The following is a 15485-nucleotide window of genomic DNA, read 5'->3' as shown; positions in this document are numbered from 1 at the left end:
CAGTCTAATCTCATTCAACAGTCCTAGGGATGAGATATCGTGGTCATTCGAACTTCGAAGGCCATCTCTCAGCACAAAGAACTCATCGACATGGCGAATCATCACTCAACCTCAGCCGGACCCTCAAATATGCCTGAGGCAGTACGCCCGATGGGGCTTGGCAGAAACGTCGTTGTAGAGATTCTGGACGACTCTGACGAGGCTGATCAAGAAACAGGAATCGCAACACAAGTTGCAAGGCAGGTTCAAATCCAACTGCCAACCTGTATACCTGCTAATTGGTACCATCACAGTGCATCATCGGCTCCCAATTCCTTCAACCAAGAGCAAGCATTACAAAACGAGCTTGCGGATATCGAAGCTGAATCTGCGGCTTATAAAGCTGAGCTCGCATCTTTCACAGCTGAAGCTGAGGAACACAAAGTCATGGAAGCGAAGCTCGATGCTGAACGTGACAAGATGGAAGCCAAAAGCAAGGAACTCGAAGTCAGACGTCGTAGACTCGAAGTCGATTCTGCGGCATACGAGAATATGCGTACGGAATACAAGACCAGACGTGACGAGCACATCGCCAAACATGAACAACTCAAAGCCACATTTGCGGGTCTCAAGATGAAACATACGTCCTACACTCGCAGAAGGGAGCTAGCACGCCAGTCTCAAAACGAAATCAGCCATACCAAGAATGCCGACCAAACGCTTCCGGACTCACAAGCGAATATCGAAAGACCTGTGCAACGTCCTATCAGCTCCCAACAAGGTACTCCTCAACTCCAGCGAATCCGCGCCGAAGTTAGAGAAGTAATTGATGTTCCAGGCGAAGCTCTACAGCAGCTGGGGTTCGCACCCATATCTTCTACAGGGTAGGTCGAGAACCATCCGCTTCTCAATCATGTAGCCTTACTAACTTGAATGGTTCCCAGATCTCCAGGCGAACTTCACGAGGGCGGCTCGGCCTCAAACCTGGATGCAGACGGAGACTCTGCCATGTCCCTGGCCCCCGACCAGATGTCCGCTGAACCCCAACCTCCCAAGAAGTTCCGCATGTCGTTTCAGGAAGAATCTTCAAGCTCTTCAGAACCTGTGCCGAAAGCAAAATTGTCGAGGCGCAAGCCATGTAGCTCAAGAAGGCCCACCAAGAAGAAATAGGAATACAAAGGGATGGACGAAGCGTACAAGAAACCATGGACAAATCAATGATCAAGACGGTCAGACATGCTGGTGACGGATGGTCTTCGAAATCAGGAATTTCGCTTACAGTGTTCAAAGCAAAATCCAGGAGTAGATCGTACAAGCTCAATTTTGGACACAGAGCATGGTATACACGTTTCGATTGAAGCGCGAGTGAGATCAAAGGGGTAGAGCTGAAAGGTCAAATACAACCGCACAAAGCTCACTCTTGTGTTATAATGTATCTGGTTCACGACAGATAGATGCTGCTATCAGAAAAGATTCTTTGTCTACTTATGCTCGTGTTGACCTTCTCAAACCCTTAGTTCCATTCCGAGATGAATATGTTTGGTCGCCTGCATAAGAGATGTATGGAGTGGATATCATGCCAGAAAGACGACAACCTTGACTTCGGGTTGCTCTGAATCCTCAATCTTGTCATTCAGAGGTAGGTAGGGTTTCATTGCGAGCAGCCCAATGGTGTCGACCAGCTCCAGGGTCGTGCCTGCCTCTGGTCAGGCACTTTCTCCAGATTCAGAGAGTTGCGTTTCTCATCAAAGAAGGACCAAGAACATCGTCGCCGAGTGATTTATGAAGTATGATTTCGCTATCTTGTGGAAAGGTTATCTAGAGACTTATACGTTTTAGTTCTAGTAAGAGGTTTATTTTATTCTTTCTACGTTGATCCTATCTACCTAATAGATAAAGCTAACAATATGCTCTATGCAAATTCTTATAACGCTTTTGGAATAAGTGTATTGTTATTAACAAGTTTATGTATACATTACTGTTCTTAAGCTAAACTTAGAGCTATAACGAGTCCATGCTAAGTTTTATTTTCGAGGTTCGTAGCTAAGGGTCCTTCGGCTCGTCCTAGACTAGTCTCTCCAGACGTGACTACAGCGATAAATTCTGGAGACAAGATTCACTTCCGCAACAAAAAGCCGCATTACACCTGGTACGTCCTCAGGAAGAGCTTCAGCTGGGAGAGGAAGAGCGGTAAATCGACCATCTACTTCTCCGAAGCAGATCTTCTGCTTATTCGCACAATTACTGTACGCGTATGCGCCAGGACTCGACTTGGTCCATCTCTGAGTCCGAGGGAACACGACGGTCCTCAAACATTGCAGCGGAAGCTTCTTCAAGTCGACAGACAGCCAATCCTTGTTCTTGTTCTCAAACTCTGCTTTCTGCTTCACCCAGACTTCCAGAAGATCGTTCCAAGTATCATCCGGGTCTTGGACATTTGTTTGAAGGTCGCCATGATCATCAAGCCAGACAGAGAAGTCCTCTCCATCGTTGGATTCTGCAACATCATCGTCGGATTCTGCAACACCATCGTCGGAACTGGTGGTTGGAGGGCCCTTTTGGAGCAGATCGATGTCATCGTAGTCGTAGAGATTGTTGTCTCCATTTTCTTCAAAAATTTCGACTTGGTAATCGACTGGTCTTTGCTCTTGGTCATCTTCTTGATCAAAGACCATGTCTTGGGCTTCGCGGTCGTCCTCGCCGCCATCATCTTCGAGGTTTGGGGAATCTTGATCAAGATCATGCTCGAGAACCTTGTGCTCTCCTCTCCTGACAGCATGGACTGTTCGGTCTTCCAATTGACGGTGGACTTCGTCAAATCTCCTCTTGACATCAGCACGTTCTTTCTTGAAAGTTTCAAAACGAACTCTTCTCGAAGTGCGGTCTTGCAGCTCGGTCAAGTTCTCCATAAACTTCTGCTGCGTCTTTTCGGTCTCGTCCAAACGATGAGGTACTTGTGTCATCTGGAAAAGTTCTTGGTCTGATCTTTTCTGTTTCTCGCAGAGTTCCTCAAGATCGCCTTCGAGTTCGAGTCATGAGAAGAGGTTGCAGGCTTTGGGTTACACAGTCACGATTGAGCCAAATTACGACATCAACCTACTTCACCGTATCGCTCAGCAGCACAGCGAAGTCTGGTACACCCATAGGGAAAAGGCTCAGACTTGGGACTACCGTTTCCAGATGCGTCTGCATAGCTTCATCGCCTCCCTCAACACATCGTCAGACAGCGTGAAGAAAGACGACACACTCGCATTGATCGAGAAGCACATTGCTACAGGACCCGATGATCATTTGAATGACGAAAAGTTTTGGCATATTCGAGAGGAGTGAGCAACTATACTTTGGAATGAAACAGACCGTTTGGCATTCATGTTGCCTGGAACCAAGAGAATGGAAGGCAAACCCAAGTCTACCTTGATCAGGCGGTCGAAGAGTGCATGGGAAGTAGCCAGGCGATGGCATACTTAGCAAATACGAATAGAGAGCTGCGACTCCAAGAATCTGCCATCACCGCTGGACTTTCATAGAGACATGACATGAGAGGAATTCATGAACCTGGCAACCGTCAACATCGTGGGTGTCAGGCATCCGTAACGACATGGGTTATGACTTATTGGGCTGACGTTCTCCAAGTCAAGGGTCTACTGACAACAGCTCTGAATGAGATAGAGAGGAAGACATCACTCAACTTCGTCATAGACGAAGCGGGAACATGGCGAAGTCAATAAAACTCTCTTTTTCGATATCTCTGCTCTATCGTACGATGTCGTAGGAGTGCCTCAAGGCCGAGCAAGATCTCGGCCTCACGCCTGACAAATACCTCTGGAATTTGCTCAACCTCAATGTCGGCGGTCTGGCGTTTCTTGGTGGAAGGCCTTTGATTAAGTCTGCGGAAGCAGCACGCTTCCTTGGCAAGAGATTGCTCGAGACCGTAGGGACAGGAGGTAGATTGAAGTTGGTGAAGAATTGAAGGCCCGTCTTAGATGGAATGCCGAAGTTTCGGAAAATCTGTATGTCCATTTTGATGGTTAAGTGGAGGCTGTCAAGAGTACCTGTTTCTTCTTAACCTGGTCGTTAGTACCCAAGGTTCCCGGTCCAAGTACTAGAGTTTCCTAGGTTGTCGATAACTAGAAGGTTATGGAGGAAATCTTTCGATGTGGCGCGAAGCTTGACAAAGAACGTCGAGTCTTTTGGTTTGAATATTGACGGATTGATGTGGAAAATGACGAGGAAGGAACAGACTGAAATCGTAACTCCAAATCCCGAGTATTCCTGATTGTATAGCCGATAGATCGTTTTGATGAGCAGGATTTAGGGAAGAGATGCATGAAATCAATCTCAATGAATATGATTCAGCTTTCGAGAATGTCGTAAATTGCAACAACTATACGCATTACAACCCCTTCAAGAGGGTTGCCAATACCCCTCCGGGGTACAAACGGTGGCAATCTCACGATTGATAACCGTTTTCTTAGTTGTTCATTGTGCTTTGCTGCATTGTCAGAATTATCAATATCAAACGACGAAACTTCACTTCTTGACCCCTCCTTCGCACGTCACTTCGTAGACCAGTGACACCTGCAACCACAATCCTCCAGTACATGCTTTCATCTCGGTCGTCTCATCTCCGTGTCAGTACCAACATTGACCAGCGGAGAGCCGTGATATCGCAGCCCATATCTTGAAAGGACTGCAGGCCATACACAAACCGGCTGGAATCGTAACGCTTGAGTCTCCATCGACCAGTGAAAGAACCACACAATAACATACATTTCGAATACGTCACTGCTTCGACCTTCGCCGCGCTTCTAGAATCCTCCACTTTCACATCCGCCCTTCTATTTGAGCAGAATCAAGGTCGGTCCAATCCTCTCCCCCTTTTTCTCTTCCCATCTCAACGCTTCCAGAACCTAACTTGAACTCAGCTCCAGCCACACCACCAACAATCATTACAGCCTTTCCCAAGTTCTTCCTCCTTCCAAGTTAATCCTTACTTCGACACGCCTCGCCCAATCCTTCCGTCAAAAGGAACTGAGTCAACAAACTTGGATCCAAGAAAATGGACGCTCAGGAGTTGAGACAGAGACTCAACGATCTGAAAGATCTGGCCGACTTCCGTCCAATCGAGCACAGCGCCCAGAACAAAGAGAATGGACCAGAGAGTCATGAAGATTCTCGCTTTGAAGATCCAGGCATGAAGACGGTGCTCGAAAAGTATGTGCCTCGCTTTGAGGCTACATGGTCCGAAAGGCAAGATGCCTGGGACGGAAAGTTGAATTTGAGCAACTATGTCAAATTGTCCAGACAGCACAAGACGGATCTCAACACAGACCACCTTTGCTGGTTGACCGTGCAGGCCAACCTTGTCCCTGGTCGCGACAAAGACATCATACTCAACATCCCGGTATTTTGGTTCATGCAGTTCTACCCATGGTGTCTAAGACCATACAAGGAAACATACCGCCTGTTTGTCGGTCACCTGGCCACATACAAAGATGAGTGCGAAGCTTGGGTTGGCTGGCGCCATACCGCAGACGATCTACCCCATCTCGAGTTCTTTGGGCACACCTACGAAGATAGCGAAGATATCAAGCTTGACATAACTCCAGACATTCGCAAGCATATCGAATAGCACGAGCCGCTCAACATAATCTTCGAGCTCAACAACATGAAGATGAACGACAAAGAAACTACCGAAGCCGTGGCCAGGTGGCAAGATGCTCACATCCTCGCTGTTGCCAAAGTTCTGGCTCGCTTTTTGGGACTTGTGTGCGACCGTCATCCTGAGGATGATCACAAGCTCTATCGAATTCATGGAGGTTGGAAGAAGTTTCCTTTCGCCGATCGTGAGGAAGATCGCGACGAAAATCCATACCAGAAGTTCACCGCCTTCCTCAACAGTGGAGACCAAGGTGAACTAAGCGATGGAGATGACGAGGGAGTCGACGAAGACGAGACAGGATACTTCAATGGAATCGATGACGACAAGCCCACGCCTGAGGAGCTTGCAGCAGCGAACAACGACCCTGCTAAAAGATGTATGCTGCTGTTGCTGTTGTCGCTGCTAGTCAATCCCAGGCTTTGTCGATAACTGTGCCTTCCTCCAGACACAGTTGACAAGGCGTCCTCATCCATCTATGCTTTAACATCAACGAATGACCGTACCGCCCCAACTTTCATCCTCAAACGTGATATCAGACACTCTGTTGTATCATTTCGGGGAGTAGTTACGAGTTGAGAGTAAAATCACCGTCAGTACCTTGGCCTTTGCTCGTCGTCTATGATCCTCGAATCAAGTATAAATCAGCCTTCCCAACCTTGATGCGAAAGATGTGGGCTTTACCGACGATCTCCCTCTTGCCAGAAGTGCCATACTCGAAGTATGGGCCAGAAGATGATCCAAAGGAGAAATGAACGAAATCATACTTGGGTAGAAGATTGAGTGTTGACGCAAGAAGCCTCCCACTCGTGCGATTTGTCCCTTTCATCAGCCTACAGCGGGGGTAAGGTATCTTATTGCCTGCATGTGAATACCATTCTACGACTGCAGCTCGGCCAAAAATAGATTACAATACATAGATCTTTTCCTTAGAGGCTTCCTAAGGAATTTTGTTTGTACGAATCACGATAGATTTTGGGAAGGCTTACAATTTTATGGCGCGAACACACGTTTTCACGCATCACATACTTGGATAGAGCAGAGGAATATAGTATTATGTTCAAAAGCATGCAGACTTGGTAACTGATTATGGATTTCTGCCAAGTACTTATGGGAATTGATCATTGTTATGTCCTATTTCTTCGTTCCTTTTTGTTCTCTTTCGTTTCTCTCTTTCGTTTGGTTCCTTTGCTTCGTCACTGTTGCGTTTCCTCGATCCTGTCTTGTCTCTTCGTCCCGCTTCCTTGTATCAATCGAGTGTGCCAGCCTTTGATCCCTGTCCACTTGACCGTCATCCGTCGTGTATCAGACCAAGTTCAAATCTTTCTCATTCGAAGGGCCCGAGGGGTTTCAGGGCCAAACGCAACCACAACTTCAGTCCCATTCCCAAGTCGGTGTTCCTCCTTGGTAGTCTTCTTGGGTGAGGTGAGCTACATAGCCCCGCGTCCTCTTGGGATGAGGGTCTTGGCGGCCTTGACTGATACGGATGCCTCCTCGTATTCTTGCTCGAGTGTCTTGAAGGGTGTCTTTTTGGGCGTGGACTCCTGGGACTTCGTGCAGAGTAATTCGAAGAGCTTGGCGAGGGGACCACTTGGGTCGAATGCCTCTCTGTCTTTAAATGGTGTCGCACTGTAACGTGCGTGGAGCTGGTAGATGATAGACTGATCTTCGTCTTCGAGCTCCGAGATCAGTCCAGGGAAGCGAGCCAGAACTTTCATGACTGCTTTCAAGATTTCATTTTGAATGCCAGCAGCGATCTTGTTTGCGGAGTCGTCGGTGATATCTTGGGAGAAGTTCTCGCCCAGCGCGAACAAAGTCTCCAAGGGTTCGTGCCAAGTGATCCAGCAGCGAGCCCAAAAAGGAGGTCTGAATACGTTCTTGGGTTTGTTCGGGCCCTGTGGTCCGTCGAAGTATAGAGTGCCTTTTGGACCAGACTTGGAAGCGCCCTTGAATCCAATCCATAGATACGCAACTCGCTTGTCGTAGCGCCTGAGTGCGCCGGTCCAGAGTCTGTGGTCTTGGCCTTGGCTTCGCAGAAACCAATCAAAGTACTCCATGTATGCGAACATCCACATGTCCAAGTTGGTACCATCACTGGGCAGTTCAGCCGCTCTCACGACCCACTCAACTTCGCGGACGGTGGGCGTGTATCGAGTTATCTTGGCGACGCGATCCAATCTTGCCTTTTGAGCTGCATCAAGTTTATAGTGGGCCACAAGTCGGTCCACACCTTCTGTAACTTGATCATCATCCAGTCTGTATCTCTTCAGAGGGGGCTCATTGTCGAGAGCGTCGGCGGTGATACGCTTTGCTGTAGGCATTTTGAACTTGGTGGAAGATCTTGGTGATATGTGGTGGCTTGGTGATCGGTTATGGTAGGGAAGACAAGTCTGTGGACTGTCAGTAACTGAGTATCCACCTTGGTAACCCGTTACTTACTCCTCAAGTTGTGTTGGCTTGTACTTGGCGACTTTGACCAAGTACGACAGAACCCATGAAACTTGGTCAAGGGTGGCAAGTATCGCAGAAGACCGCAGTGATAAAGTGTCTGAGCAGTGTGGGAAAGGGAAGAGATAGGTAGAGGTGATGGTTGGAGGAGTTGTGTAGAAGAGTCGCAGAGGTAGGTGGAAGCGAAGAGATCGTCGCGTTGGTTAGTGAGGAGCAGACAAAAAGTGAAGGACGACCTCTTTGCGCGCCAGCGAGAGCGAGTCGGACTGTCGAGAAGAAAGAGCCTCGCGATAGGCTGATATATGGCGGAAGCGGCTGGATTGTGCTGGCGAGAGCAAGTGGTTCAGCCTTTCGGTGGCTCTATACCGTTGACTCGTTCGATTGGAGGGAATACTCACCGGCGAGGATGTTTGGGGATTGCGAAGAAGAAAACGTAGCAAGGAGCAACTGCTGATGATGGAGGTCAGCTTTCCGAGTGAAAGTGAGAGACGATCTGCTCGAGGCTTAGGACTACGATCAAACCAGTGAGTGTGTAGTTCTGCTATACGCACATAGAAACTGCAGTAGTTTACTGCAATAGAACTCGGCCAGAATTGTCGGCAGGCATGCTGACCTGTAGGTGGGGATGGGGAAAAGATGGTAAAAATTGTTTCTTGTGGATCCGAGAAGAAAGCCACAGTTGGTGATGTGAGGGAAGGAAGTAGGTGTGTGTTGAGAGTGGTTGGAAGGTCGAAGCGAAAGAAATGGAGAGGTGGTCAGTGAACTCTCATCCGCATTACCTCACACGTGTTCGCTATAGATATGCACAATGTCTTCGAGTCACAGAAGGTATCCGATGAGAGAGGCCAGCCACTCTGTTTCTTATGGATTCAACTCTGGTGTGAAGATCTTTGTGAGTTCTTGTAGCGAAAACTCAGCTCTCTATACCAAGGGGGGAGGGTGAACCTTGGCATAAGGGGAGGAAGAACTCATTTATGAGGGATCCCCGATCGGAAGGGTTGAGCAAGACGAGCCATCATGATGCACTGTGAGACTCCCAGGACAGAGAGCTCTTTGAGGGGAAACACGAAGAAAGTCAGCGTGCTCCCAGTGCTAAGAAAAATCGGCCTAGTAACAAGACAGACGGTGCAAGAACAAAATGCTATTTTTCGGATCGCAAAGAAAAGACAAAGGTATCTTGAGAAAAGCAAGAAACACTCGATCGCTAATAAAGACATCCAACGCCAGGTGCAGATCAATACACGTCCCATCATCAACATAATCAGCGTCTAGGTAGCTTTGACCAGCTCAGTCCTCATCGAAAATTTGGTACGTATTCGTTAGAATAGTATCCAAGACCCTCGCCTGCAAACTTGCGTCCGCAATCTGTGGACCAGTATGCGAGCCCATCAACGAGGGAGCGAAACAGATGGCCAGGTTCGAAGTGGACATCCGGTTCTTGGCGTAATGCTCTTGCACGCGGTTGAGATGCAGAACCACAGCTCGGAGAGTGGCATAGTTGGGATCAGGAAGTTCGTTGATGACCGAGTGAACAGCGTCGCGACGTGTGGTGGCGTCTTCGATGCGAGCGGCGTCTATGAAGTTGTTGTACGAGCGGCGCGTTAGGAGAGGGTCGGGAAGCTCGCGGAAGAATTGTTTGAGGAGGCCAGCTACACTGTTGACATCGTGGTAGAAGGATGCCGGATTGCGGAAGTCGACAACTTGCGAGTCTGCAATGAGGTTAATTGAGTTCAGTCAGTGGGTGTAGATCAACATACCATGGTCGAAGAGAGCCTTTATCTGTTGGACATGGCTGGCGGTACCACTGAGACGATAGATGCCCTCAACATCAAGACCGAAGAGATCGACAGCTTGCATGCATTGGTAGACGATCATAGGAACAGCGGTCTGATCTCGGTTGTATAGTTCGTCTAGGCTGACACCAAAGACGGGTTTGAGGGGCGGAGGCAGAGCAGTCGCGACGGGACCAGGTGATACAGCGCGAGGCTGCGATGAGAAGCTCTGCTGTGCTCCCATGCTGCCTGGGGTAGCAGGTGAATAAGGTGCGCCAGTGCCTTGGGTCGAGGTGGAGAAGCCACGAGGTGCGCCCGAAGTGGTAGGATAAGGTGCGCTGTTGTATGACTGAGGTGGATCTGTGGGGTATGGTGGGTTGCCAGGGCCGTAGAGAGGCTGAGTTGGGGAAGGTACTGTTGGTGGGGGAGCTGGTCCAGGCGAAGTGGCATAAGTGGTTTGCTGTGTCGTCACATTTGATAAGGGTGTTTCAGGAAGCGCTGGGCCCGGCAGCGTCGAAGAGGGTTGGCGACTGGCTGGAGTGGGAGTCTGCTGCTTTGGCTTGAGTGTCGGGTGTTGCTCGTACTTGATGTCAGAAGTCCTGACAGGAATCTTCGAGACATGACCAGTCAGATAGTTGTCAAAGTCGGCCTTGTTGTCAATTTCGAGCACAATATCACGCAGACTGTGTTGGGTGGGAGCCGAGGGGTCGCTGGGAGGCAGTGGGCTCAAAGCGATACCGTTGCCCAGGAGAAGCTTCTCGTTGAAAGAAGCAAACTTCTGGAGCTGCAGAGCGAGTCCCGAGTCGCACTCGTTGATCAGCTCTTGCAAAGCTTTGACGGCTTGAGGACGAGAGGTTCTAATGAGGTCTTCTCGCTGCGACTTTGCTGCCTGAACCTTGGCCTGGTAGTCCGAGTCTGCGACTTGCAATTTACGGAGAAGATCCTCCTCGTGCTGAGGAGCACTCTTCATACCCTTGAGACCGATGCGTCTGGTTCCTTTGGCATCGCCGGTACGGGCACGGTCGTAGTCCTCTGCCAGACCGTCGTACTTGGACTTTGCCTTTTCCATGGCGGTCTCGGCATCGGTAGCACGCTTCTCAGCATTCAAGCCTTCGTGCTTCCAGTGTTTCCTGCCCTTTTCCATGTTAAGCGAGAGTTCATTCAGATCTTCGTGCATTTGGTGCAGAGCCAGGGAGAATTGCATGCCGTTGTCGGCGATTCGGTCGTGGAGGCGCATAGCCTCATCCAGACGGGTGACATAAGAGCCTTGTCTCGACTCCTTGGAGTGGATGTTGTCGGTCGTCTGTTTGACCAGGCGGCGCAATCCTTTGGCATGGTCTTCTTCTACTGCTCCACGCTTTTTCAAGAAGTCGGAAAAGTCCTGGGGGTGATGTTCAGCCTAGCGCTAACAGCGGAAGTGATGAGGTGAAGCGTACGCGCGAAGATGCAATACTCTGCTTGAGACGATTCAACAAGGTGTTTATTCCAATCTACAAAAAGTCAGACGACGGGCTCGTGTTTCGGGATGCGACACAACAGACGTCTGAGTACATGACATTCTCCACATGTTTGGACACGGGCGCTGCGGTAGTTGCGGGCGCGACGGTGGGTACATCTTGCAAGGTCCCGTTCGAGTCGCCGTTGGTCGCAAGGTCGCTGTCTCGCGGGAGGTCGGACGACATGGTGAGATCTGTATGACCAAGCGGCGCGGGCTGAGACAGAGAGCAGCGATGAATGGGTATTGTACAGAAGGTGGATGGAGACGATGTCCTTGGCACACGCGTCTTTGGCTGGCCGGACACGAATGCTGGGGGGCTCGGACCGCGCGCTACAGCTCGGCAGCGTCATGGTTCGATCTGGAGAGCGTCTCGATCTTCAAGTCCATAACAAACGCTGCTGCTGTTTCTCTGTATCCACAACACAATCGCTACCAAACCATCATGTCTGACGCGCACGCTCCTTTGACCTGGGAGACCTCCACCCATACACAACCTCAGCTAGCCACGTCTCTACCGTCCGAAGTCGTCAACTGTCTCGAGAATGCCCGCTACGTCCGTTCACCCCACCTTGATGCTTGCTGTCCGACATGCGCTGACCCCCATACCAGCTCCATCTGGCAACCTGCACAGAGCTGCAACCTCATGTCGCCCTCATGAACTACACCTACCTCGCCTCACATCCCTTTGCCGACTCGCAGTCGCAGATGCCTGCTGGTCCTGTGATCATCATGACCTCGAATCCAGCCTCGCGCAAGACCGTCAACCTCACCGCGAATCCCAATGTCTCGCTACTCGTCCACGACTGGGTATCGCATAGGCCTGCTACCAACAACAGAAACTCGTCACCTGAAGGCCGCAGGGCTCCCGGCCGTAGTTCGCTGGCTTCGTTGCTCATGGGCATGAACACAACACAGATGGGTTCCATCAGTGCCACCATCAACGGCAACGCTGTTGTCCTACCTGTAGGATCAGAAGAGGAAAAGTGGTGCAAGCTACAGCATTTGGAGAACAACACGTTTGAGAGGGAGGAGACACCACAGAACGTCTTGAGCCAGTCAACGAGCAATGCCGAAGACGAGGAAGCCAGCAGACAGTCCTTCCTCAAGGACGAGGATATAAGAGTCGTCGTTGTCAGGATAAGAGAGGGCAGAATTGCTGACTGGAAGGGCGGTGTCAAGGACTGGGTTCTTGCTCCTGCCGACGGTGCAGGTCACCTCGTCAATGGTGTATGATTAGCATTAGTTCGGGCTTGCAACAAACATCAAAACACTACCAACAGCCATTCATTCGTTGCTGATTGTCTCTGGAAAAGTTGCATGTGATACTGTCCATACCATAGCTCGGTGCCACCAATGACTAGACTGTTGAACGCAGACTCTCCCAGCGCAGAACCGAGCTTCCAATTACTTATCATAAGATGTCAGTTTTTATCATTCGAGTGACAGACCGAAAGACATGTCGATCGAAGAAAGCGCCTCGACAAGAGCACATCACGTGATGTTAGCGCATCTTGGCAGTCTGCCCCTCGCGCAGCCTCTCAACCCTCTTTCGAACTTCACAACATCGCAGCTTCTCACGCAACCACTCTCCACTCAAACAAACACACGACTGTCCACCGCGCAGACCCCGCCAGACACACCAACCAACACATCTTCTTACTTCAACCCCTTCCCCGGAAAGAGAACAGCAACTGCGTTTTATGTCCGCCTCGATCGAAAACCTCAAGTCCTTCGGTATGTCGACCGAATTTCCCCACTACGTCAGGCCCAGACCGACCTCCCTCCCCGCCTCGACCGAGTCGCTTGAGTGTCCTTCGCTCTCACTCACGCCATGCGTACTGCTGCTTCCATCAAGCATCCATCGCGCCTGTCAGATGTGAGAGCGACTGGAAACGCCGACCGACGCCGCCACGCTTGACTATCACTCACTGACTCATGTGCCTCGAACAGACCCCTTCGCCGAAGCCGATGAAGACACCGGAGAGATAAAGCAGTCGAACCAGAGCAGCTACATCCACATCCGTATCCAGCGTACGTCGTCGTCTCTTTTCCATCACATCCTCACCGCCTTGGCAGCAAGCGACGGGCTGGTAACACAGAAAAGGCGGGGTATGCTGACACAATCCCACCATCACAGAGCGCAATGGACGCAAGACCTTGACCACTGTTCAGGGACTCCCCAAGAAGTTCGATCAGAAGAAGATTCTCAAGGTCATCAAGAAGGCCTTTGCTTGCAATGGCACCATCGTGAGCGACACCGAGATGGGTGAAGTCATCCAACTTCAGGGTGATCAGAGAAAGGATGTCCAGGAATTCTTGTGTGACAAGAAGGAGGGCCTCGGTCTTGATGCCAAGACCATCAAGGTATGTTTCTTTGCTGCTTGTCTTGTCTCGACCCTGTACTGACTGCTCCAACCAGGTCCACGGTTTCTAAACGTCCAACAGCCGCGCCATGCACCCTCGTCGGGTACGAGAGACCAGCCGGTGGATCATCACGACATTTGTTCCTCTTTTCGAATTGTCAACAAGGCGCCCATTGCCACGATCCTTACGGCTGTTTTGCATCTCTCTACGACCCTTACGACCTTTTTAGACATGATTTTTGCTCCTGCCAAAATCATCCACTAACGAGACCATGGCGCGGAGACCCTGGCGTTGCTCGGTATACCCAAACCCTGTCTCTACTGCTGCAGCAACTCTTTTTACGATTGCTCTATGCTTTTTCCTATACCTTTCGGCCGAGTCTTTTTCCTTCTACTGCCTTTGCTATTCTCGCCAGGCGAGAGGATATTGCTTTATGAAATCATGGAAATGCTCAGTATTGCTTTTACAATCGTTCTTCATCAACCTGTGACATCCTGAGTTTCCCTGGTCCGAAGTGATCGAAACAACTCGTGCTGTGTATTCTTCAAGGCTGTTGGATGTATGGTTTATCTTGACCCGTGTGCTGCTATGTTACAATGTAGTGTATTTTGTAAAAGTATTGTACAATCCAGTCTCTTGCGATGGCGGCTTCTTACGATGACAGAGCCTCCTGAGGATCCGACTCAGTAGTAGTACCCCAAACCATCCAAGGACCCATCTTGCCTCTCTTACACAACCTCTGCACGACAAGATACTCAACAACCTTCTTCGGCTCAGCCGAACTCCCCTCCTCCAACACCTCCACCGTCTCCCTCCCCTGCTTGACCCTCTTCACCTTTTTCAAACTCTGCAAACTCTGCATCCTCACACACACCTGTTGAATAGTAGTCTGCTTGGTCTTGTCCTTGCTATCCTCCAAACTCATCGGCATGTACTTGTGGCTCACGATTCTGGGCTCGGCGAGCCAAGAGTGCAGAGTCCAGAGTACGCCTACATTGGGGCCGCGGGCTGCAATGCGCTGTTCGAGTGTCATATTGATGCTTTCGCAGAGTTTTGGGGCGATGGGTGCGAGGTTGCCGGCCGCGAATGCCGAGTACATGTCTGAATAGAGGGATTTCGAGACGGAGGGGATGAGGGCGGTTTGGAAGTCTGCGCGGGGTTTGACGTGGAAGTAGCCCATGTAGTGGCGACTAGCATCAACTTCGAGTCAGTCTTTCAAGTCCCACCCAAGACAGAAGAAACAGAAAAAAAGCAACACGAAAGCAGAAGAAAAGCACAACACAAACAAAAAAACATACCCGAAAACCTCCTTGACCCTCAACCAAAGCCTGTACTTTTCCAACTGAAACCTCAGCCCAAAGTTATGGGTCAAACTCGGCAAGCGCGATCCGGTGGGCATGATAAAAGTGCCTGGGATCAAACCAACATCATTGGGCATTTGTTCAATGTTTTTCATTTGCTCTTTCTTCATGACTTCGAAGGACTTTTGAGAGGGCTGTTTCATGCCTGTTTGGTGCGGTTGGAAGGATCGGGGTTTGCGTACGCCGGCGTGGGTGCTGGGTGTGGTGCTGAAGAGGCGGGTGGTGGGTTGCGACCGCGAGCATGATTGTGAGAGATGGGAGGTAAGGAGGGTAGTGAGAGGTGTGGAGGGCGAAGGCAGTAGCAGCAGGCGCTGCACTGGCGTACGTGGTGGCATGGTGGGTGTGTGTGTGGCGTGTGTGTGTGCGTGCAAAAGCAACGGTATAGATGTTTTGTGGTGGAGCAG

The 15485-nt window shown here is 50.2% G+C and overlaps 8 protein-coding genes across 8 annotated transcripts; 4 read left to right on the top strand and 4 right to left on the bottom strand.

The window, feature by feature from the left end:
* Nucleotides 1–90: 90 nt before the first annotated feature.
* M436DRAFT_64571 (uncharacterized protein) lies at nucleotides 91–1149 on the top strand (the record flags this gene model as incomplete). The annotated part of the gene is made up of 2 exons (XM_013571277.1): nucleotides 91–863; nucleotides 924–1149. 2 exons carry the CDS (start codon nucleotides 91–93, stop codon nucleotides 1147–1149), a joined length of 999 nt encoding a protein of 332 aa, XP_013426731.1.
* Nucleotides 1150–1553: 404 nt separating this feature from the next.
* M436DRAFT_82677 (uncharacterized protein) lies at nucleotides 1554–2942 on the bottom strand (the record flags this gene model as incomplete). Its single annotated transcript, XM_013571403.1, has 2 exons — nucleotides 1554–1675; nucleotides 2225–2942. 2 exons carry the CDS (start codon nucleotides 2940–2942, stop codon nucleotides 1554–1556), a joined length of 840 nt encoding a protein of 279 aa, XP_013426857.1.
* Nucleotides 2943–5038: 2096 nt separating this feature from the next.
* Nucleotides 5039–6217, top strand: M436DRAFT_64569 (uncharacterized protein; the record flags this gene model as incomplete). The annotated part of the gene is made up of 3 exons (XM_013571276.1): nucleotides 5039–5491; nucleotides 5612–6017; nucleotides 6087–6217. The coding sequence occupies 3 exons, from the start codon at nucleotides 5039–5041 to the stop codon at nucleotides 6215–6217; spliced, it is 990 nt and encodes a 329-aa protein (XP_013426730.1).
* An 851-nt stretch (nucleotides 6218–7068) lies between these two features.
* Nucleotides 7069–7959, bottom strand: M436DRAFT_82674 (uncharacterized protein; the record flags this gene model as incomplete). Its single annotated transcript, XM_013571402.1, has 1 exon — nucleotides 7069–7959. One exon carries the CDS (start codon nucleotides 7957–7959, stop codon nucleotides 7069–7071), a length of 891 nt encoding a protein of 296 aa, XP_013426856.1.
* A 1414-nt stretch (nucleotides 7960–9373) lies between these two features.
* Nucleotides 9374–11540, bottom strand: M436DRAFT_48794 (putative Rho GTPase activator; the record flags this gene model as incomplete). The annotated part of the gene is made up of 4 exons (XM_013571188.1): nucleotides 9374–9795; nucleotides 9844–11239; nucleotides 11295–11348; nucleotides 11400–11540. The coding sequence occupies 4 exons, from the start codon at nucleotides 11538–11540 to the stop codon at nucleotides 9374–9376; spliced, it is 2013 nt and encodes a 670-aa protein (XP_013426642.1).
* Nucleotides 11541–11798: 258 nt separating this feature from the next.
* On the top strand, nucleotides 11799–12589 carry M436DRAFT_73520 (uncharacterized protein; the record flags this gene model as incomplete). The annotated part of the gene is made up of 2 exons (XM_013571401.1): nucleotides 11799–11909; nucleotides 11966–12589. The coding sequence occupies 2 exons, from the start codon at nucleotides 11799–11801 to the stop codon at nucleotides 12587–12589; spliced, it is 735 nt and encodes a 244-aa protein (XP_013426855.1).
* Nucleotides 12590–13056: 467 nt separating this feature from the next.
* M436DRAFT_73519 (putative translation initiation factor SUI1) lies at nucleotides 13057–13762 on the top strand (the record flags this gene model as incomplete). Its single annotated transcript, XM_013571400.1, has 3 exons — nucleotides 13057–13090; nucleotides 13307–13387; nucleotides 13494–13762. The coding sequence occupies 3 exons, from the start codon at nucleotides 13057–13059 to the stop codon at nucleotides 13760–13762; spliced, it is 384 nt and encodes a 127-aa protein (XP_013426854.1).
* Nucleotides 13763–14372: 610 nt separating this feature from the next.
* M436DRAFT_48715 (uncharacterized protein) lies at nucleotides 14373–15416 on the bottom strand (the record flags this gene model as incomplete). The annotated part of the gene is made up of 2 exons (XM_013571179.1): nucleotides 14373–14910; nucleotides 15019–15416. 2 exons carry the CDS (start codon nucleotides 15414–15416, stop codon nucleotides 14373–14375), a joined length of 936 nt encoding a protein of 311 aa, XP_013426633.1.
* Nucleotides 15417–15485: the final 69 nt, after the last annotated feature.

The sequence above is a fragment of the Aureobasidium namibiae genome, assembly GCF_000721765.1.
Source record: "Aureobasidium namibiae CBS 147.97 unplaced genomic scaffold scaffold_10, whole genome shotgun sequence".
NCBI classification, from domain to species: Eukaryota; Fungi; Ascomycota; class Dothideomycetes; order Dothideales; family Saccotheciaceae; genus Aureobasidium; species Aureobasidium namibiae.
Note: the sequence above shows the minus strand (reverse complement) of the source record. Positions and strands in the feature narration are given on the sequence as shown.